The sequence below is a fragment of the Lepus europaeus genome, chromosome 4 (genome assembly GCF_033115175.1).
Source record: "Lepus europaeus isolate LE1 chromosome 4, mLepTim1.pri, whole genome shotgun sequence".
NCBI classification, from domain to species: domain Eukaryota; kingdom Metazoa; phylum Chordata; class Mammalia; order Lagomorpha; family Leporidae; genus Lepus; species Lepus europaeus.
In genome coordinates this window covers 154755966-154778169 of record NC_084830.1, presented here as the reverse complement: position 1 = coordinate 154778169, position 22204 = coordinate 154755966, and the positions used below count along the sequence as shown (strand labels likewise).

General features: G+C 47.4%; 1 protein-coding gene across 1 annotated transcript in view; it reads left to right on the top strand.

Annotated features, from left to right (window-relative positions):
* The window catches only part of PRDM6 (PR/SET domain 6), a 97390-nt gene that overhangs the window by 47725 nt on the left and 27461 nt on the right, over positions 1 to 22204 (top strand). The window contains exon 3 of the mRNA XM_062189805.1: positions 20154 to 20281. Coding sequence (XP_062045789.1) covers positions 20154 to 20281 — 128 coding nt within the window. The remainder of the gene's footprint in view (positions 1 to 20153; positions 20282 to 22204) is intronic.

Sequence of the window (22204 nt, the reverse complement as noted above, 5' to 3'; positions counted from 1 at the left end):
CAGGATCTTTGTGTTCGGTCTTTGCTGCGTGGAATTGCTAATGTGACTGCTCTTGCTCAGACAGTCTTGTAAATGGCTTACTAATCAAGAAAAGGCAAGTCATTAATTCTTCAATAAATTATGGTTCTAGGCACTAATGTTTCGCAAGCCGGTCATGAGCCCATTCTTGCATCAAAGATGTCCCCCCTTTAAGCTCAGACTCAGCATGTAAGTTCACATTTTGCAAAAAAGGAGCTGAATTCTTTTTTAAAAAGATATTTATAAGAGTGTCAATTTTTAAATCAACAACAGGAGTCACTATGCACTTGCTCCCCATGTAGGACCTCTGTCAATGTGTTGTACTTTGAGAATTAATGGTAAAACTAGCCTTCAATCAGTACTTTATACTTTGTGTGTCTGTGTGGGTGCAAATTGTTGAAATGTTTACTTAGTATAGAGTTGATCTTCTATATATGAAGATAATTAAAAGTGAATCTTAATGAAGAATGGGATGGAAGAGGGAGTAGGAGATGGGATGGTTTGGGGGTGAGATGACAGGTATGGGGGAAAGAACTGCTATAATCCAAAAGTTGTACCTATGAAATTTATGTTTATTAAATAAAAGTTTTCTGTAAAATATTTATTTATTTGAGAGGTAGAGTTACAGACAGAGCGAGAGATAGAGAAAGGTCTTCCATCAGTTGGTTCACTTCCTAAACGGCTGCAACGGCCAGAGTTGGGCCTATCCAAAACCAGGAACCAGAGCTTCTTCCATTCTCTCACTTGGGTGCAGGGGTCCAAGCCTTTGGGCCATGTGCTGCTGCTTTCCCAGGCCATAAGCAGAGAGCTGGATCAGAAGTAGAGCAACCAGGACATGAACCGGTGCCCATATGGGATGCCAGCGCCGCAGGCAGAGGCTTAGCCTATTACACCACAGCGCCAGCCCCTCAAGTACTTCTAAAAGTCAATCCTGGGAGTTGTTATAAGGGTGCTTATAGACACTAACTGGATAAAGTATAAATTCTGTGAAGTTTGTCGTGATGATACTGTAATTCCTTGGTTTTATAACCCCGATTTTGAGTAATTATGTCGCAAGGTCAAAATTGTTCCATCAGATAAATCTGTTGAATTCTGGGTGCTTTGTTGATATGGGAGTAATGTCATTTTGATGCCCTTGAGAATATTATTGTAATTTTAGAAGAAATACAAGGGAGCTTCAAAAGTTCGTGGAAAGAAGGAAGGAAAAGGCAATGTGAATGTTTGTGAGTTTTTTGAGGACCTCTCAGGTGGTGGGATCTGAGGACGGAAACTTGGGATGGCTAGGAAATCTATTTCCCAGTGTAAATGTGCCTCAATGAACATTTAAAGTATCATTTAGCATCTTGGCATTTGTAATTTTAATTTGCTGTACAATTAAAGATGATCATCTTGAGGTTTTTCAGAATTTGTTGGGATTTGTGAAAGGCACTTTTGGTATTTGCAGCAACAGGGTTCACTGAGAGACGTAATTTTCTTGTTCTAGGTCTTTCTGGGCTGTGGGTCAGGCTGGGCGCTCACCCTTCTAGCCGTATTTCTCTTAATCCTTGTGCACCCTCTGTACAGAGAGTCCCACATTCTCTGTCGTTTCCTTCTATACTTTGTTTTTCCTACATTTTTTTTTTTTTTTACCTAAAATACTGACAAAGAGGGAAATTTGTTTTAGAAAGGAAATAAAGCCCCCCAGTGAAAAACATGCCCCTGGTGCTGTGTACAGAGCGCTCGCTTTGTCAGGCGTTTGCGTGGTCCCCTGTCATCCGCCCAGAAGCCCTTTGAAGTGGATTCTGAGATCTGCATCTCCCAAGGAAGTCACGTGCTTTGCCCAGGGTGACTCAGCTCATTATTGCAAACTCAAGGCCACTCGTCCACTCTGCGGCCACGCCTCTGTTGTATTTAAATCCAAGTGCATGGATTGCCTGGCTGTGTCATTGAATTCACTTTCAGTTACATGGAATTTTAAAACGTGTAACTTTTTAGAGGTTATTCCTGAGGGAGTTGTACTCTGCAGATTGGAAGGCACACATTATAATTAAATTTGCATAGTGCATTTCTTAGGGTTATGTTGTCTCTCCCTTATTGGGCATTAAAATATTTTTGTATACTGGATTCCATTATGGTTTTTATCCTTCAGCGTTCCAGCAGTCATGTACTCACAGTTAAGTCACATTTACACACTCATAGACTGTGGGGTCACGTGTGTTGGGCTGGGGATCCTGAGGTCATCTCATACGGTGTCCACACTTCTCAGGCTCTGGTCAAGTGACCACCGGGTCACAACCTAAGTGCTTCCGGAGTCGGAGTGAGAACCCAGGATTCACAGTTTGTAGCAGATCTGCCATCTAATTACCTGGGAAATACAAGGACATAGGCCAGATCCATGGAGCTTCATTTATAAAAACTTTACAGCTGACAAAGCAAGTGGTCCTTCTTAGGGTGGGCTGATTGAATGTAGTTATGTTTTCTTACTAGTAGGGAAAAACAGTGGTGGTAGGGGGTTTGGTCGCCTGACTACACTGAGCCATAGGCATTGCTGACTATTCCTGAGGCTAAACGCTGAGGCCTGCCGGGTGTAGTCTGGCCCACTCACATGGTTTCTGACCTAAAAATAGCTGTCTTAGGAAATAAACCAGCCAAAGGGCTCTCTTCCAGTTTGCATTTCTAGTGGTCCTGGAAATGTGGCCAGAGGCTTCGTCAAAACCAGTGGATCAGAGCGCAGTTAATGAAATACATGTTGTGGACGAGAGGACAGTCAGGGGAGCAGAGGAAGCCCCGTGGCTCCTGGTCCCGGAGGGAGGAAGTGAGGTGAGATCAGGTTCTTCAGAGACCAAGGGGACCTGTTGCCCTGAGAAGACCCTCTGGGAAGGAGCGAAACATCCCAGGAACGCTGCCCACCCCCGGGTGATCTCATTTCCGTTTCTCCATTCAACACTCTCCTCTTGTTCAAAGGTGTGTGTGTGTGTGTGTGTGTGTGTGAGAGAGAGAGAGAGAGAGAGAGGGAGGGAGGGAGGGAGGGAGGGAGGGAGGAGGAATCTTGTTCCATGGAACCTTCTCCCCTGAAGCTTACTTATGGGCATGCACTGTGCCCTTGCCTGCTACCTTGGTGTGGACCCCAAAGTAGGGAATTCTATTGCAGTCTCTGTATTCAGCTACAGGTGCTTCCCGTGGAAAGCAGGAAACCCCAAGTCCAGGTCAAGTTAAGGGGTTAAGGTGAGTGCTGTTGATCCAAGCTTGGCACACTTTGTGACCCAAACATCTGGGTCACCGGTCTCCTGGTTACATACCTGAGCATGGCGCATGACACACAAGGCCGTCTCCCTGTGGGAGATCATGGTGCCCACTGCCGGCGGCCACACACTTGCCAATGCTGGGCCTGGCTGTGTGAAAGAGGCTTTATTAGCCAGACGCGCCAGGGCTTTGCAGAGGCTTGGGCCACTTGTGCGCTTTGAAGCTCTTGATGTATTGAAAAATGAAAAAATGCCAAGACAGGGTTACAAAAACAGTGGGATACTTTAAATGTTTACCTGTAACAGCTTAATGCTGCTAGCACCAGAAACATATAATTGTGCTATTCATAAGTTAATTCCAGGATTCATAAAAATGTTCATTTATGGCTTACTACAGGCAGTGTGGTCCGGTCCCATGCCCCAGATTGAGAATGTGAGAAGAAGGTCTTGTTCTTCCAATCCTGGGTGTCTGTCTCCGGGACGGCCTGTGTAACCTCCTCTGCCAACAACTTCACAGGCGCACATTGGAGGCTGTTTGAGAAGATGGGGCTGAATGGCTGGGCTGGCCCCCTCCCTGGGGACCTGCTAGCCTCACCTTCGCGAGCGCCTGCCTTTCCTAGGAAGCCTGAGTTCCAGTCCGGTGGCTGCAGCAGATCAGCTGCCCTCCCTGGGTCTCCTGCAAGAGAAAGGGCCCAGCGATGGTCATTGGTTCTCTCCCATTGACAGTGATGCAAGCCCTGACTGTGGTACTTCAAGTTCCTTTAAAATATCATTGCTCCCTTTCATGCTTCCCTTAGAGATAAAGTTCACCATGCAAATGTGCTGTTCAGGAGCTACACCTTGACCTACAACCGTGAGGGTAAATCTCAACTCCCAGAGTCCTTATGAGAGTGGGCACTGGATCCAGAGCAGAGGCAGGAGCACGATAAGAGGTTGGAAAAGAGTCGCTGATGGGGAAGATGGGCTGGTGATGGTAGCTCTCAGTGTGGGAGAGCTTGGAGCTCATGATGGGATGAGGGACAGCATCTGGAAAGAGGCAGGTGCACACGGGCTCCAGGTGGCCTCTGGCTTCTCCATGGACAGAGTCTCTGGCTGCTCTCCAGTATCCTCAACCCTGCAGGCATTTTTAAAACAGCATTCATTTTACTCAATGAGGCAAGGAACCCATTGAAAAGCAACAGTGCATTTCTTAAAAAAAAGTAGGACGGTCAACTTGATGCAGCCGTGTTCACTCACCCAGAGAACCGTCTCTGTCCAGCCCTTAGAGCTGCAATACCTAGAAAGCTGTCCATTCTTTCACATATATCCACCCAGCCACCCAGCCAGCCAACCAATCACCAGGCATTTTCTGAATACCAGGCACAAGCACTGTGTTAATCGCTAGGAATACTATGGCAAACAAGATAGATTTTTTTCTTTGTCCTCGTTGAGGTTCCCATTTAGCAGATTTTAATTGAATATTTCTTAAATGCTGCCATCATAATTTAGTAACTAGCATTGACTCTAGTCCTGAGGTCCTTTTGGCAAAACTGAAGTGGATTACCCATCCCACATCCAGGAGCTTGATTCTGGAAACAGAAGTCCAAAAGTCAGATGGGAAAAACCTACAGACTGTAGTGTTCACAGAGTGAATGCCTTAGGATTTTTTCATGCTTATCTCTCCTATTGCATTGTAACTTACCTGAGGGGGCAGGGGAGTTGGGATTCTAATGCCCCACACCAAGCCCAGTAGCTGGCACTAGGAGCTGCTTACTAAGTGTTTGTTGAAGGAATGCTACTTACGAGATCAGAGGTCTAAATCTGAGACTAACCATTGCTGCTGTCACCATCCTTCCTTGGCGCCTCATCCCCTGGATCTTGATGGGGAACAGACCTATGGCAAACAAGTCTGTTTGTTCAGTCCTTCAAGAAAGGTGGTTTGGAGATGGCAAAGTCTGGGGCTGGTGTTGTGTTGTAGTGGCTAAAGCTATTGCCTGTGACACTCGCATCCCGTAGGCGTGGTGGTTTGTGTCTTGGCTGCTCCATTTCCTGTGCAGCTCGCTGCTGATGCTGGGAAAATGAGCAGAAGATGGCCCAAGTGCTTGGGCCCCTGGCACTCATGTGGGAGACCTGGATGAAGCTCCTGACTCTTGCCTTGTGCCTCGCCCATCCCTGGTGGCTGTGGCCATCTGGGGAGTGAGCCAGTGGATGGAAGCTCTCTCTATCTCTCGGTCTCTCCCTCTCTCTCTCTAACTCTGACTTTCAAAATCAATAAATAAATCTTAAAAAAAAAAACAAAAAAAAAAACAAAAAAATAGATGCCAGAGCCTGTGCCATCCCACTCCCATGTCTCTTCCTTTCCTGCTCGGGAGTAAACCTGGGATTGACTGGGTTTTTCCTGTCGGCAGCTGTTGGGTTGACAGTAGCCTCAAGGGACTCCAGCTTGGGGTCATGCCTGATGTAGGCCAGTTGTGGCTCTCATACTCTGACTTCCCTGACTGCCTGAACCTCAGAGCTGGCTGTGTCTCTGCCATTGTCCTGTGTAGGATGCCACAAATTAGGGATTGAGCTTGTGGTCAGTCCTGTCCCAACTTGGCTGAAGGAATGATCTGAAAATATGTTTTCTGTCCTTGACAGATGGTCACTTTCTCCTTAATAAAGCATGTCTGACAATCACACTTTACTGGTGTGGTTGGGAAAAGAATGTTGTAGACCTAGGGAAACACAATAAAGACTGATGTATTTCAGTGAAGAACTAAAGCTATAGACTACTCTGAAAAGAAGTAAAACTCTGGAGGCTGGCACTGTGGCTCACTTGGTTAATCTTCCACCTGCGGCGCTGGCATCACATATGGTTACTGGGTTCCAGCCCCGGTTGCTCCTCTTCCAGTCCAGCTCTCTGCTGTGGCCCAGGAAGGCAGTGGAGGATGGCCCAAGTGCTTGGGCAAGGAAGAAGCACCTGGCTCCTGGTTTCGGATCGGTGTAGCTCCGGCCGTAGTGGCCATTTGGGGAGTGAACCAACGGAAGGAAGACCTTTTTCTTTGTCTCTCTCCCTCACTGTCTAACTCTATCTGTCAAATAAAAATAATTAAAAGAAGTAAACCTCTAGAGAACTGTGACTTCATTGGGACAAACATCCTGCATCTTCAAAAAGTTCTTGATTCACAAAAACGCTGAGCTGTAGGGCACGGGCTGGGTGTGTGTACATACACATAAGTGGAGGTCATCTAGGAGGTGTCAGGGACATTCCATTTGGAAACATTCCCTACTGAGTGCCTTCTAAGAGTCTGGCAAGATGGCCCTCTGACATGGCTGTGTGCCCCTAGGCTGTGGTCCAAGCTGCCTCTTCGAAATTGCGTTCTTTAGTAGCGATTACATTGCGATGAGGTCTGTGTAGTGCTCTACCCTCTTGCATATAGACACCCCAAACCCCCACCACAACAGAAGGAGAAACTCCATCGGATGTGTCACACAAGCCGTGTGCGTCGCAGTGTGGGCATTCACTTTTCTGGCCTACTCCACACTGCTCGTGTGTGCGATCATTTGTATGGTTTTGTAGGTCGTCTGCAAATCCGTCAGTTCACATGGGTATTATTTCTAGGATCAGTTTAACACAATGATGATTCCCTTTCCTGTTTGCTGGAACACTAAAGCTTTGTTTTCCCCAGTGGAGAAAGATGTGAGTTCAGATGTCTCTGTGGTTGATTTTCCGAGGTGGAGAGTTTCTGACATGTAGCGTGTTTTTGTTGTTGCTTATTTTACTTGAAATCTGCAGTCAAGGAGGGAGGGTACTGGTTCCCATGTGCAGGTCACAGCCTGGGGTCAGATGCCAGGCAGGCTCCTGATGCTAGGTGCTGAGCTCTGTGAGATGTTGCTTGCTGGCAAGAGAGAAAGGGAGAGCAAAGAGGGAGCAAGGCCAGACGGGCAGGGAAGCTGGAAACCAGGCTGTGACTCAGTCGTCCCAGCGTATACCGACAGAAGTGTAGCAACAGTGAAAACTGCCCTTTGTCTCCAAGGCAGCAGTCCTGTGCCCCTGCCTGTGATACCGCACAATACCAGGAGACGCAGGTTTCTTTGATTACGCAGATCTAAATGTGTACTCAAGATTCCGTGAGATTTGTCTTCATTTGTGCAGCCCTCTCTCCATTGCATTTTTTAAAGATGTGGACTCAGTGTTCGTAAAATCCAAATTAATTTACTTGCAAATATATGAGTGTACTTCAAACAGTTGGTAGAAAATGGAATGGAAAGGTAAGTTTATTTTGGTGCAAACATATTTAAAATGCATGCATCCTTCTTTCATAATATCATTTCCATAAACTTTTTGAAAACCTTTATGTGTAGAGGTTTCAATTTTTTTTTTTTTGGCACCAGGATAAACTTATCTTTTAATTCATTTTTCCAGGGATGTTTTGAAGTCCACTCCTGTTTCACAGAGATCAGAACATCTTCTTGAGAACTTTGTTAAAACTGAGTTTTCAGAAGCCTGGATTTAAGCAGTTTTTAGATGGGTGGGTGTGCACCAAACAATTTTAGTTTAAGAAGAATGTAAATGCTAATACTTTAGAAATGAGAGAGGGAGGGAGAGCAGAGATGGAGAGAGAGAGAAACAGAAGAAAAGAAATGAAGAAGAAAAAGCTGGCTCCTTGCAAATGTTTCTGAGGCTGTAGGGTTACTAGAACTTTCCTTTCGAGCTTTGTTGCTGCTGTGGGCACTGGAGACCATGGTGCACTGTGGAGAGTGGGCAGCCGGGCAGGAGAGGGACGACAGTAAGACTGGAGCAGTGCCCGTGAATGGCACCACGCCAGTGCCCTGAAAAATGGCAAACGTGTCACAGCTAGCAGCTGGGTGCAGAGAGATTTCTCTTCAATTTGGATGGGTAAAATTTTTTGCGCAGCGGGGCGCTCTGAAAAGAGTACAACATCAAAGAGGGCGGGTCTCCCCGGTCAGACATGAGCGGCTCCAGGATGGAGTAAAATGAATGAAGCGTCGGGACTTCTCCAGCACACACGCTCCTGCCAAGTGAAAGCAAAGGGCTCCGTGGCTCATCAGGATCAGAGTCCTGAGGGTGGTGGTTGCTTCTCCCAAGTCTTGCTCTGATCAGCAGATGGAGGAGGTCTGAAGACGACTCCAGACTTCACATCCCCGGCCCCCACCATCCTGCAGATAAGTGGGGTTCTCCCACTCTCACAGTTCTCAGGAGCTTTGGCTCCTCTGCTGACCCCCAGTGTGGCCGGAAGGCTCAAGTCCATTTCTGCACGTGGCCAGCTTGCTGATGATAGCTTCAGAGTGTGCTGTGTTGTTTTACAGTTCATTGGCAGTTTTCAACTGTTTTTCTGATTACTGTATTTCAGCCCTGACTTATATGTTAGTAGTATCTGCTAACTCAACATAAACCCCTAATGATTTTCTAATATTTCTGGAACTTGATGAATGTGAATTGACAAAGTACAGTATACAGTTTTATATCAGCATTACTGAAAATACAGCAACCGTGTGGATCACCATTACTCACTTATTTTATGGGGCGATTGTGACCTGACCTTTTGTCGTCTCATTCTGGAGTCTTAGACATTGCCGAATATTCCACAGCAGAGCGAGAGGAGAGGGTTTTCTTAGTGCCAGCAAGGAAACACAAGAATTCTAGTGGGAAGATGACGAAGACATCATCAAGATGAAAAACCTATATGCACCCTCTATGTGGGAGAAACTGGAGACAATAATAAGGGCACACTAGCTGGCATTTGCTTTACTGAACAAACAGTCATTGTGAAATCCACAGACTTGTCTTTTTATTGTTTGTAATGTTTCTGGTCATCGCAGCACACTGCCCGTGGAAGGGGAGATTTTATAGAGAACCATGGACTTGTGTCTTCAAGCACGGCATGGGTGTTCGTTGTATAAATCTCACCAACAGATCAAGTCATTCTTGCTGAGTTGACATGTGCTCTGAAGAACAGGAATTTGTTCGATAGATGACATGGTTATGAACGTGCTGGGGACTCTCACGCACAGAGTTCCAGGTGCTTTTAAAGGAAGAGCTCTGCTCTTTCTCTCTGATAGGATGCGAAGAAGAACGCTAGGAGTCGTGTCTCCTGGCTCAGCCCGTGGGTTCAGCCTCCCTCCCTGATCAGTCCCAGGCATCAAGCAGGCCCGCCAGATGCCTCGTGGGTGTGAGTGGCCTGGCTGTTGACTGCTGCTCCTTTTCGTGTGGAGGTGAAGGCAGAAACTTTCACTGTTTTGGAGGTATTACTCTGGGGTCTGTCGTCTCAAGCCTTGGTTGACTTGATTGAAGGGTTTAAAAACCAGGTAGTTAGATGCTGGGGGTCTGAGGCTCCAGGCTGGCCCAGCCACTGCCCCTGCTCCTTGTCCGGGTGCATCTGATTGCACAGTTTCCCTACCCCCAACACGTTGCATGTTCAAGTAGAAGCCAGGTGCTTGACATTGGGGCTTCCTCTGGCCTAACATGTTGGTGACTTTGCAGGTGAAACACTCCGACATGGTAGGTGGTGCTGAGTGAGGGGCTCGTGGGGTCCCCAAGCGGCAACTAAGCACTTGTGATAAATGCCTGTTGGTCTCAGCATGTTCAGGAGTGTTCTTAAGGATGTGGTGGGTGCTTGCATCGTTTGATGACAAGGGACACTGCATTAACCTGGAAACTGATTCAATTTAGGAAATGGAAAATGTAGGACTGGAGAAACGATTCTTGTTTTCTGTTCAGTATTTACATGCAAACAGCAGTTTTTTGTTTTTTTAAAATATGTTAATAAGCTTTTCTTTTTGGAAAATTATTTTTGTTTTCACTTTCCTTGAAAGAGAGAGGAGGATAGAGAAAGACAGGTACACAGGTACACACACACACACACACATACAGAACTTCTCTCCACTGGTTCCTTCCCCAAATGCCTGTAACAGTCAGTGCAGGGCCAGACAGAAACCAGGAGCCTTGAACTCAAGATCTCCAGTATGAATGGCAGGAACCCAAATGCTTGACCCATCACCTGCTGCCTCCCGGGGTGCACGTTGGTAGGAAGCTGCATCCGAAGTGGAGCTTGGACTTGGACCAGGTGCTCCAGTATGGGTTGCAGGTATCCCGAGCCATGTCTTCATTGCTGAGCCAAGCACTCACTGCTGGTGTTATTTTTAAAGTAGTCTCAGAGGTAGAAATACAAACCACAACAACTGGTTTTCTCATGATATCAGGTCGGAACTTTGTCTTCTTTCTCTTCCGCTTTCAACAAAATTAGATTTCCTGAAATGTTCAAAACCCTGTGTAAGGTGTGTATGGGTAAGTTTTTAAAATGACTAAGATGCGTTCCTGCCCTCAGTAAGCTTATGGTCTGCTCTGGCCACCTAAGCAGTAATGTTTTTGCCTTTACCACACAAACGTGGGATCTTCAGAAAGTTCTCAGAGATCATATTATGGAGAAACTGCATGGGATTACAAAATATTTTTTGTAGCAAAATGTTCTTTCAGTGCTATTTTTTCATGAACATTTTGAAGTATGCAATATTTGGTTGTGGCTGGTGTCCACAAGCAGGCAATTAGATTATGCCTGGACTGACATGTCTCATCCTCTAGTGGCACTGGCCTAAGGGTGGCTGACGCTCTCCACGCCCCTGTTGGGTGCCCGGTGTCGTTTCCTATCCTTTACCTTAACTTTCTCATTTGAGCTTTCATAATAGTGCTTGGAGGTGGGGACCATCCTTAACACCGTTTTTTTTTTCCCCCCCAAGAAAATCCCAGCTTACTCAAGAGTTTAAGTTTAAAAAAAAGTTCAAATAATGCCTCAAAGTCACATCAGCATTTGTGGTGGAGCCACAGCTGTAACTCACATGGTTGGAACTGCTACCTGCATGTGTCCCATAACTGGAGTGGCTCATGTTGTGTGTTTTCATGGATGCTGCTTTGGGAGGTCTCCAGGGACCACAGTACTACAAGGAAGATCTTTTCTTTTTTTATTAATTAATTAGAAAGAGTTACAGAGAGAAGGAGAGGCAGAGAGAAAGAGAGAGAGGTCTTCTAATTGCTGGTTCACTCCCCAGTGTGGCCACAATGACCAGAGCTACGCTGATCCAAAGCCAGGAGCCAGGAGCTTCTTCCAGGTCTCCCACGTGGGTGCAGCAGCCCAAGGGCTTGGGCCGTTTTCTGCTTTCCCAGGCCATAGCAGAGAGCTGGATTGGAAGTGGAGCAGCCAGGACTTGAACCAGTGCCCATATGGGATGCTGGCATTGTAGGCAGCAGCTTTACCTGCTACACTACAGCACCGGCCCCCAGAAGATCTTTGCTTTAGCAAGAAAAGTATTCTGGTTGCTAACTTTTCGTAGTTGGGAGAATCTAGAACCACTGTTGTGAGTCTCTGGTGGTGGAGCTCTCTAGGGGCTGTAGGATGCTGTGCCCCCATCTCCCAACACCGAGAGGAGTCTCGAAGTAGAACATGTTTCTCCAACTTGGCACCCAGAATGTTTTCAGTGGAGCTTTGCGAATGACTAATACATTTGACTCTTGAAAACCTAAGCCTTGCCTGAATTTAATAGAAAGCCAAGGCTGCATGAAACCCTGCGTGGAGATGGGGAGAGGAGATGTCGGCAAGTATCTCCTGTCTGCCCCCATGGACGCCACATGCTGGGAAGTATTGGAAACCATGCAGGAGCCACAGGGCCAAGCAGCAGAACTCGAACCCACAGCCTCTGCTGGGTCCTTTCTCTGATAATTCTTTGTTGCATTCCATCATCACAGGGTGTTCACCTTTGCATTTCACAGAGTTGGAAGAGTTTGGCTTCAAACGGGATGGAATATATTTTTTTTAAATCCTACTTGTTAGTACTTAGAATCAAGGTTTCATTGCCTTTCATGGGGATTTCATCTCGAGCTTTGAATAAGAGCCAAGATGTTTAAGCTGCTGCAGTATTATTGTGAGAATTCATTCTTGTTCCTCCTAGGTGCTGGGCCCTGTGTTAGATATTTGGGTAAGTGCTGGCGCCATGGCTCAACAGGCTAATCCTCCGCCTAGTGGCGCCAGCACACCAGGTTCTAGTCCCGGTCAGGGCACCGGATTCTGTCCTGGTTGCCCCTCTTCCAGGCCAGCTCTCTGCTGTGGCCCAGGAGTGCAGTGGAGGATGGCCCAAGTGCTTGGGCCCTGCACCCCATAGGAGACCAGGAGAAGCACGTGGCTCCTGCCTTTGGATCAGCGCAGTGCGTTGGCCACAGCGCGCTGGCTGCGGCGGCCATTGGAGGGTGAACCAACGGCAAAGGAAGACCTTTCTCTCTGTCTCTCTCTCTGTCCACTCTGCCTGTCAAAAAAAAAAAAAAAAAAAAGAGTTTAGATATTTGGGTAAAAAATGGGCTGTCTCACCTCAGCTGCTGGGTGAGCACTGATAGAGCCTGGCGTGTGGACACGCAACGCAAGGCCGGTGTCCAGGGCCTTGGGTCAGGCTGTGCCCGAGCTGGGGACAGAGGAGAGGGAGTGGGACAAGTCTGCACCTTGAAAGCTGGATAATCCATTTTATACAAAACCATTACACCTTGCTTCCTTCCCTGCCGTGCCAAACAGCGGGGACCCAGGATCTGGGAGGAACAGGTGCATGTATGGTTTGTGAGTTGGGCTTAAAGTCCTTGGCTCAGAGACCCTGGTGCACAGGGAGAGAGGGCTGATGGAGGGCGTGGGATGAGGCCTCGTTCTCTCATGGATTACGAGTCTCTGCTAGGTCACTAACTTTTGGAGACTCTGCTTCCTTATGTATAATGGACCAGGTCAGAACAGAGGGCCTCAGAGGGCCCTTTCAAATCTGGTTTTCCTGGGCTCTAGATTGAGCCAAGGTCCTGGGCGCTCAGCAGGACTGGTGGCTGAAATCTGCGTGGAGGCCTTCTCTACGGCGGAAGTGCTCTGGCTGTGGGCTTTCACACAGCTTCCACCAGGACGGGGTGGCCCCCAGAACTGTCACGGTCAGCAGTGGGGACCTGCGCATGCTGGTCACTGCTGTTACCAGCCCCTCATTCTTCAACATCTGTTTGATGTAGGGTTACATTTTAGGCTTCTTTGAATTAAGAGGCATCCTTTTCTTAAAGTGATCATTGAAAACCTTTGTTGGCAAAAAGCAAAAAAACAAAAGGAACTCTGTTTTCTGTCCTTCACTGGAAAACCACAGGACGGAACACTTGGATCTTGGGGTAGCTGGTGGTTCCTGGGTGCTGCGGGATGGATGCATGTTTGCAGTGTTTCTAGGCGCTCACTTCGAATGGTTTTCTTTGAAAGTGTCCCCAGCTGTAGTGGACCGATGTTCATGGTGGTGATCGCTTTACAGCTGTGGTTACAAATAGATGCTTACAAAGGCCAAGCAGATCAGTAAAGTCGTGCAGTAAGCCCCATGTGATACAGTAGGGAGTGGTAGAGAACATGGGTAATTATAGTTCTCAACTGCATAGTTCTCAGTTATAGTACATAGGGAGCCATCATTTCTCTGGCTCACTGCCAGAGATCAGAGACCTGTTCAGAGAAGTTAGAAATCTAATTAGGTAAAATTTTTAAAAGTTTGAATACACTGGGGCCAACCTTGGGGTGCAGTGGATTAAGCTGCCGTGTGTGGTGCTGGTGCTGGCTCCCTGTCAGAGCACTGGTTAAAGTCCTGGCTGCTCCACCTCTGATCCAGCTCCTTGCCCATGTGCCTGGGAAAGCAGTGGAAGATGGTCCAAGTAACTGGTCCCCTGCCACCCACATGGGAGACCTGGATGGAGTTCTAGACTCCTGGTTTCAGCCTGGTCCAGCTCTGGCTACTGCAGTCAATTGGGGAGTGGGCTATCAGATGGAAGATCTCTCTTTGTCAAATAAATTTTAAAAATTGATTTTAAAAAATTCAAATACATTTTAGAAAAATTAAACATTATGTAGGAAAGTGAAAGCTGGCTTATTGTTTGGATTTAATCTGAAAGCCTGTGGCCAGCGATTCTTGCTTTAGAGAACCTGCTTAGGGCCACCAGGTTCCACAGACTCTTCCATGCAGAAGATGGTTTTCTGGCTGTCAGGTTCTCGTAGGCCTGGCTATCATCTCCGAGATGACTGGTGTCCGTGTGAGCTGGCTGTGTCCACAGATAGACAAAGCCCGGGACAAGCGGCTCACAACTGTTGTAACTCCCAACGCTCGTGCGTGCTTGACTGCTGCTCTTCTCATACAAAAAGTGAAAGCAGATTTCTGTTCTGGGAGTAGATCGCGGTGAGACTGCTTCTCGAGGTGGAGGGTGGCCGGGGAGAGCCTCGCCCGCGGTGGCGTTCCGTGGCTGCAGCCTGTGGTTTGTAAGGAGGGAGCGTTTGCGCGATCATTATTTCAACCGCATGGGTGATGTCCCAGTAAATATTTTTGGATTGAGACTGTTAAAATCTCCTTCAAAAGGTAAGTGTTAGCTCTCCCCCTTAGTTATCTTTCTAATCTCGTTGACTAAAAGAGAAAGTACAGACCGAAAGCAATGGTTTTAAAATAGCACCAACGATAATCACAAGAGAAACCGGAGGCTGGCGGTGTGGTGACGTGGGTGACAGTGACTTCCCCCAGAGGACAGTGAGGCTCAGTTTTTAACCCTGGGGGGCAGAGCCAGAGTCTCTGAGCAATGCATGCAAAATATGAAGCACGAAGGAAGAGAGAGCTAGGTTTTGTTTTCATTTATTTTTCTCCCTTTGATCTAAAAAATTCAGAAAAGCTCAAGATAAAGGGACAAATAGCTGCATACAAGCCACAGAAGAAGTGAATGAGTGTTAGTATATAAACAATGAGTATTATAGTAATCACTGAATAAATGATATATATAACATGTATGTAAAATTGAATAAATGTCTACATAATTGATAGGTTTTATGTATAAATATAAATATATACATAATTGAATAATTTTTGTAGGAATAAATATACTCATTTATATGCTTACTATATATGTAAAACAATATGCACTACTAAAAATGTGCTAAAGTATTGATTTGTAATTTTAACAAATATCAGGCATCATAGTCAAATGATCTACAACTTGATTTTCTCAGTCACCATTAAGTTTATGACACCTGGATCTTAATACAAACAGGTCAAGTGTGTGAATTTGATATATTTCCACCATTTTATTGAATCGTAAGCCACAGCTTATTCATCCGACGATGGGTATTTCTGTTTTCCCTCACTGTTTGCCGTTACTAACAAGGCTGCAATGAGGGCCGTTGGACTTGTCTCCCGAAGCTCGCGGATCAGAGTTCGGTGGAGTGACTGCCCGGCAGTGCAGTTGCTGGACCAGAGGCTATCTCTGTTGTGGGCTTTATTGCTAAAAGGCTCACCGAGGTGCCTGTGCCATGTGATACTCCATTCCCGCAAGGCTGCCACTAGCTCTCTAGAACAAATATGCCAAGTATGTTTTCTGCACTTGTGAGGCTTCTCTCTGCAGAATTTGGCCTTTCCCTGTGAGTTTGCATCCATTGTCCTAACTCTCAAGGTTTGTTTGGCTTCCTTAGAAAGAAGGGAGCAAATATTCAAACACTGTTCTTTGGGTTCATTCAGAATCAAGTGCACGATTTTCGGCAAAACTTTGCTGTGTTAAATTGTCCTTTCGGATTGGATCCTCTTCTTAATCTATATTTAACTTGCCTTCCTTCTCACTATTTGAATGAATAAAATTTCTGACCTTTTCTGCATTTTTATAGGTCCTGAGGGGGTTGTCTAAACACTTTGTGCTAGATTTTCAATATTTTTCTGCTTATTTAAAGTCTTTTCAAAGGTAATAAAAACAAAATAACTCTTGCTCTTGGCACAAGTCCTTCTTAAATTCTGTAAGTTTTTTAGAACTATCAGGTATCTAACTTAAAACCTTGTTTTAGTGTCCCACAAACGGAGATGTTGCTGCAACCCCCAAGAACAACTTCCTGAACTTGACGTTGCTGCTGCGGACCCAAAGCTTTGAAGCAGTTCCCCAGCTGCTGTTACTCCTCTCTTGCCTGCCGGAGCAACCCCGTCAGCTACACACAGAGATTTTTTTTTTTTTTAAATAGGGCTCTTACATGGTAACAAAGTTAATCTAATAATGGAGAGTAATGATAGGGTACAAATTAGCATCCAAGGCTTTCCTAAGAAGTTGTCTTTGGTTATTGTGTAGCCCTCCCATTTGGGTATCCTATTTTTTTCTCAGTTCTGTTTTCATCATACAAGAGGAATGAGCAGAAATAGAGGCATCGGAGCCCTTTGACCCATCACTTGATCTTTCAAGAAACACTGAGTTTAAATGTTAGCTTTTTTTTTTTTTTTTTAAGATTTATTTATTTGAAAGGCAGAGTCATACAGAGGAGGAGAGACCTTCCATTTTCTGTTTCACTCCCCCAACGGCTGCAACAGCCCTAGGGCTGGGCCAGATCAAAACCAGGAGCCAGGAGCTTCTTCCGGGTCTCCCACGTGGGTTCAGGGGCCCAAGCACTTGGGCCATCCTCCCCTGCTTTTTTCTAGGTGCGTTAGTAGGGAGCTGAATTAGAAGTGGAGCAGTCAGGATTCCAACTGGCATCCATATGAAATGCCAGCCCCTAGATGTTAGCTCTTAACAACACAGACCCAAAGGCCCTGAGCACTGTCTTGTACCAAATGCTAAAGCACTGTATTTTGGCCACCGCACACTACCTTGGCCGGAGGTACAGGTCAGATTAGTGGGATGAGGGCCCTGGAGGAGACTTTAAGTGCTGTAAAATACACTGATGCATGGAATTTTTTTTTTTTAACACCAAAATAAACTTTTCATTCCCTCTTTTTCCACAAATTTTGCATTCTTTTTTGAAGTACCCTCCTGGGTATGACTTGACATTTACAACGTTTATGCAGTTTTTATTTATTTGTTTTTTGTTTTGGGGGCAATCAGGTGAATGTGTATAATCAGATTTGTGGTTCTGGAAGATTGCTCTGGCTACTGATGGCCAGGTAGATTGGAGGGCCCTGGAGAGGCTGCAGGGAGATCAGGCAAGGGGCTGTCATCACTTAGGGGTGAAAGGAAGCTCAGTGGATTTCCGTGGCGAGGGCGAGGTGGGTGCACCTGAGAAGCCTCTGGGAGGCGCACTCAGCTGGATCTGGGCTCTGAGGGCTGAAGCCAAGAATGTACCAAGGTCGAGGGAGCTTCTTCAATGCTGGGCACACAGTTGTGGGATTGAAGTGGGCGTCGGTGTCATTTGCTGTAGTAATATCAGTTACTGAAGCTGAAGCCAAGGAGGCCCACCCCTGTGACATGTGCCATACTGCGTGGCTTTTGGGAACACCCACAAAGCCACCTGCTTTTCCTGAAGGTGAGCCACAGTCTACAGCAGGCAGGTGCAGAGTGTACATTTCCTTGTACAATGAGCCTAGGGACCTCCCTAACACTTAAGGGACCGCCTGCTTTGTTTAAGTGTTTGACAAGTTTGCATGGCTGGAACTGTTGGAAATGCTTCCTAGTGCTTCCACCAGCACTTGTGATGGAAGGTGGTTTGTGTGGGACAGGGATCTGGGTCATTACCATTTTTTACCCCATTAAAGATCACCTGTGGGGTTAAGGAAACCCACTGATTTTGTTCAGTGATGTTGGCTGTCAACAGTAGACAGGGGTGTAACCAGCTTCCTAGAGACAGAAACGCAACAGCAGCCCAGTGCGATACCTACAGTGTGAGCTAACTACAGCATCATTCTTGGGGTTGCTCAGGTCGTGCAAAGTTACCATTCTCCGCCATTATCCCAAAACTCGGACTTTAAAGAAGTTATTAATCTTTTTTTTAATAAAGATTCATTTATTTATTTGAAAGTCAGAATTACACACAGAGAGAGGAGAGACAGAGAGAGAGGTCTTCCATCGGATGGCTCACTCCCCAATTGGCCGCAATGGCCAGAGCTACACCAATCCAAAGCCAGGAGCCAAGAGCCTCCTCCGGGTCCCCAAAGTGGGTGCAGGAGCCCAAGGACTTGGGCCATCCTCCACTGCTATCCCAGGCCATAGCACAGAGCTGGGTCGGAAGAGGAGCAGCTGGGACTAGAACTGGTGCCCGTATGGGATGCCGGCACTTCAGGCCAGGGCATTAACCCACTGCGCCACAGTGCCGGCCCAGAAATTATTAATCTTAACTATAACACAACCTGGGAATCTCTTCCTCCTTCTCAGGCTAAGTTAATTATCAGTTATGTTCTCTCTGCTTTCTGCTCAGTCCCAACTTCTGTGACAGTTGTCTTTATTAAATTAGTGCTTGTTGGCCGGCGCCGTGGCTTAACAGGCTACTCCTCCGCCTTGCGGCGTCGGCACACCGGGTTCTTGTCCCGGTTGGGGCACCGGATTCTGTCCCGGTTGCCCCTCTTCCAGGCCAGCTCTCTGCTGTGGCCCGGGAAGGCAGTGGAGGATGGCCCAAGTCCTTGGGCCCTGCACCCGCATAGGAGACCAGGAGAAGCACCTGGCTCCTGGCTTCGGATCAGCGAGATGCGCTGGCTGCAGCGGCCATTGGAGGGTGAACCAACGGCAAAGGAAGACCTTTCTCTCTGTCTCTCTCTCACTATCCACTCTGCCTGTTAAAAAAAAAATTTAAAAAAAAAATTAGTGCTTGTCTTTCTCTTGTGGGGGTTAATGGGGATGGAGAGAAATGCATGCAGGAGAAGCAAAAACAACAGCAAAGCAAAGCCCCGATGGGTGATGGTAGACAGTGTCATCGCTAAGCCCCGGCCCACAGCAGAACTGCACTGAGCTAATACAAAGGCGCACTTGTGGCGCTGACTTTAGGGTCCATATGGAACAGGGGAGGTCTCTCTGTAAAGTTTACTCTCCTTGTCTGTTGAGAAAAGACAAGTAGGAAGTTTTCAGAGCAAGCGTGGGAGATGGGGAACCCCCAGCAGCTACCAGCAGGAGCACCCCACTGCTGATGTCATTTGAGAAGGTCCAGTTGCCAGCGAGAATGCTCCTTGCTTCCTGGCTGCCCCTAGGGCGGCTCTGGCTATGTGAACCCCACTTCCCACCGCTCTGGCTACCACTCCCCTGAGGCGGCCTGGAGGTGGGGTGCGTTCTGGAAGGAAGTGCTGTTGGTGCCACGTTTGCATGGCTAGCTCCTTGCTTTGCGTGAGACTTTCTGCCCCTTGCTTATTGCCCCGGGGTGAAGTGGATTTCATTTCCTTGAATGCTGCCCTGGAAGACTGTGTGGAGTTGGCCTAAAGCAACAATTTTTAGACCAACCTCAGTCAAGACTCTTCCAGTCCACAGCAAACAGCTTTTTTTTCTTTCCCTTTTTGGAGTTCTGTCTCTCTTTCTCCCTTTCTCTCTCTCTCTCTTTTTCTTTCTCTCTCTCTTTCTCTCTCTCTCCTTTATTTTTCTCTCTTTCTCTCTCTCTTTCTTTTTTTTTATGACCCTTAAGAATTTCAGGTCCCAACGCCTGGTTTCCAGCATCTTCTGTGAAGTGAAGGGTCATTTAGTGCACCCGAATGAGAGTCTGTTTTGCTAGTTCTTTAAGCTCCGTGAGTCTCTGACCAGCCTCTGCTAGATGTCACCCAGCTCGGTAGCCACACGGTGGCTGCTTTCCCATACCTCCTTGCGTGCCGGGGACTGGGGGCCTGTCACGGGTTGTTCCGGCCACGCCAGTGTGGCTTTGCCTTTCAGCTTGCTTGCTTTATCCAGCAGCTCATCACTTAAGGCTAGCCTGTCAAAAATAGGCTGTGTGTTCTTTGGGAACTACGGTCACATCCTTGAGAGACCACAGACATGTTTAATTCAGGGAAGATTGGCTCGATAAGAAAAAGCGTGATCGACTTGCATCACCAGAAAATATTTCCCCCGTGGTTCCAGTTGGGTTTCTGCGAGCATCCATACGCGCCGGGCAACCCGAGGGCCATAAATCTGCACAGCCTACGCTCAAGACACCCAGGGAGGCCGGGAAATGATTGCTGATGATTCGTTCTAACTACTTGACCTTCTGACCTCTTCTCCAGATATATGATCAAGATGGGACACTTCAGCACTTTATTGATGGTGGGGAGCCTAGTAAGTCGAGCTGGATGAGGTATATCCGATGTGCAAGGCACTGCGGGGAGCAGAATCTAACAGTAGTTCAGTACAGGTAAAGTATACCTTGATTTGCTGCTTCACAGAGCCCTGGCCCCGGGGCTTGCATTTGCAAATTCAGGCTTGCTGCTACGTTGCCAACCTCCGGGAGAACCCCACAAGGACTGGCAGAACTTTTCTTTCTTTCTTTCTTTTTTTGCTGGGTTAGGGAAACCTTAGTTCCTCCAACAGTAGGTTCACGCGCACTCAGAAATCAAGGTGCTGGTGGAGGGCATCCATCACCCAGCGCACGTGCTGAGGGCACTTCCTTGTCGCTGCCGTGGCCCAGGTGAGAGCAGCAGGGGCACACACACAGCAGAGGAGGAGTCAGAGAATCAGCGCCAGGTCCTCCCTGCTATGTCCCCGAGAGTTTTCCTTTGCACAAAGGCCTGGGAAACCAGGAGTTCTCAGGGTTCCCCAGGCCGTTGTGCTCCGCAGTGATGATGAGCCAGGGTGACCTGTGCTGCTTGCTCAATGATGCCGCAGCGCTTGGGTCCAGAGCATGGAGAATGTCCCGGCTTCCCGAGATGTCTGGGGAGAGGGTGCCCAGAGGGTGACAAAGGCGAGGCGGAGCCATCCGCAGTCCTCCAGGACTCCCATAAGGTGGGCTCTGGGGAGAGCGGAGAAGCCCCCCTGCACTGTCAGGTGCACCTGCTACACCAGCCTGTCCACCGAGGCCTAAAGAAGGCTGGAGCAGAGACGAGCGGGCAGAAACAAATCAAACAGGAAAAAAGCTCTACCGCTAAGCCGTCTTTTCTCAAAATCCCTCGAAAACATGTGCCATATAAATATATGAGCTCAATTATAAACAGCCGCGTTCCCTTTAGAATCAGAAGCAACTGTTTAGTTTTATTAGGCACCACAGACACATCAAAGCCCAGGGCCCTGGGCTCGGCAACTTGGAGTCCTGCCTGTGGCTATTTATTTTCCTTTCCCTTTTTTTTTTTTTTTTTTTAAACTTTCTTCCCCTTGTAGGTTAAAGGCTGCTCGGATCTGGCTTGCTCTCTGAAGTTCTACAACTCAAAAGGAACATGTTTGAGCCCTGTGACTCACTGCCTGCGTTCCTCTGCAGTTTTCGTTCATTAAATCATGGTTCCAATGAAATGGTGCAAGACGGTGTTGGGTTCCACGGCTGTGTGCCGGCTTTCCTCACCTTTAGCACAGCTGTATTTGAGGCTTTCATGGAACCCCGAGCCAGGAAACCAGCAGAGAGATCAGGCTTGTCCGTGAAGGCGACAGATTGTCGTGGCTGGGGCTGTGAGGCGCGCCCAGCCTGCTCGGGAGGCCAGTGTGCGTGTGAGGGGACAGTGCCCTCCCGGGAAGGTGGGCACAAGCCAGTCATCCGCTGCCTGTGAGGAGTAAGAGGGTTTTACAACGCCCCCTTCTCCGTGGCCCTCCCGCCGCCAGCCCCGTCTCGCCGATCTGTTTTCGATTACGTCTGATGTTCATAAAACGAATGACAAAAACACAATTTTAAGAACTGGCATCCATCCCCAGTGAGCATGTCCAAAAGTAAGAAAATAGCAAAGTCGGGGACCGGGGAGCCAGCCTGATTTTTATTGTACATGGACGTCCTGTTCGCAGAGAGTCAGCTGGTTTAAATTCGCTCTGTTATGATTTGTAATATCTAAATGGAATTCTCTTCAAAGCGCCCTTGATTGATTGACCCTTAGCCGAACGTTTTGTTTTTATTTTGAGGCTGACAATAATGTTTGTTGGCATGTGCTCCACCTCTACTGCGTTGGGACGCCACGAAGCTATCCTTATGAGTCACCGAACCACAATACTAAATACATGTCAGCAAAGGAAATATTATCTGAAACGGGGAAAATCCCTTTGATGTGCTTCAACATGCAGAGTTTTGGAAGCTCTGCCTTTGTCAGGCATGGTGTACGCTTACACATTCCCCCCCCTCTGGCCTACCCCCGCCTGGGCAGAC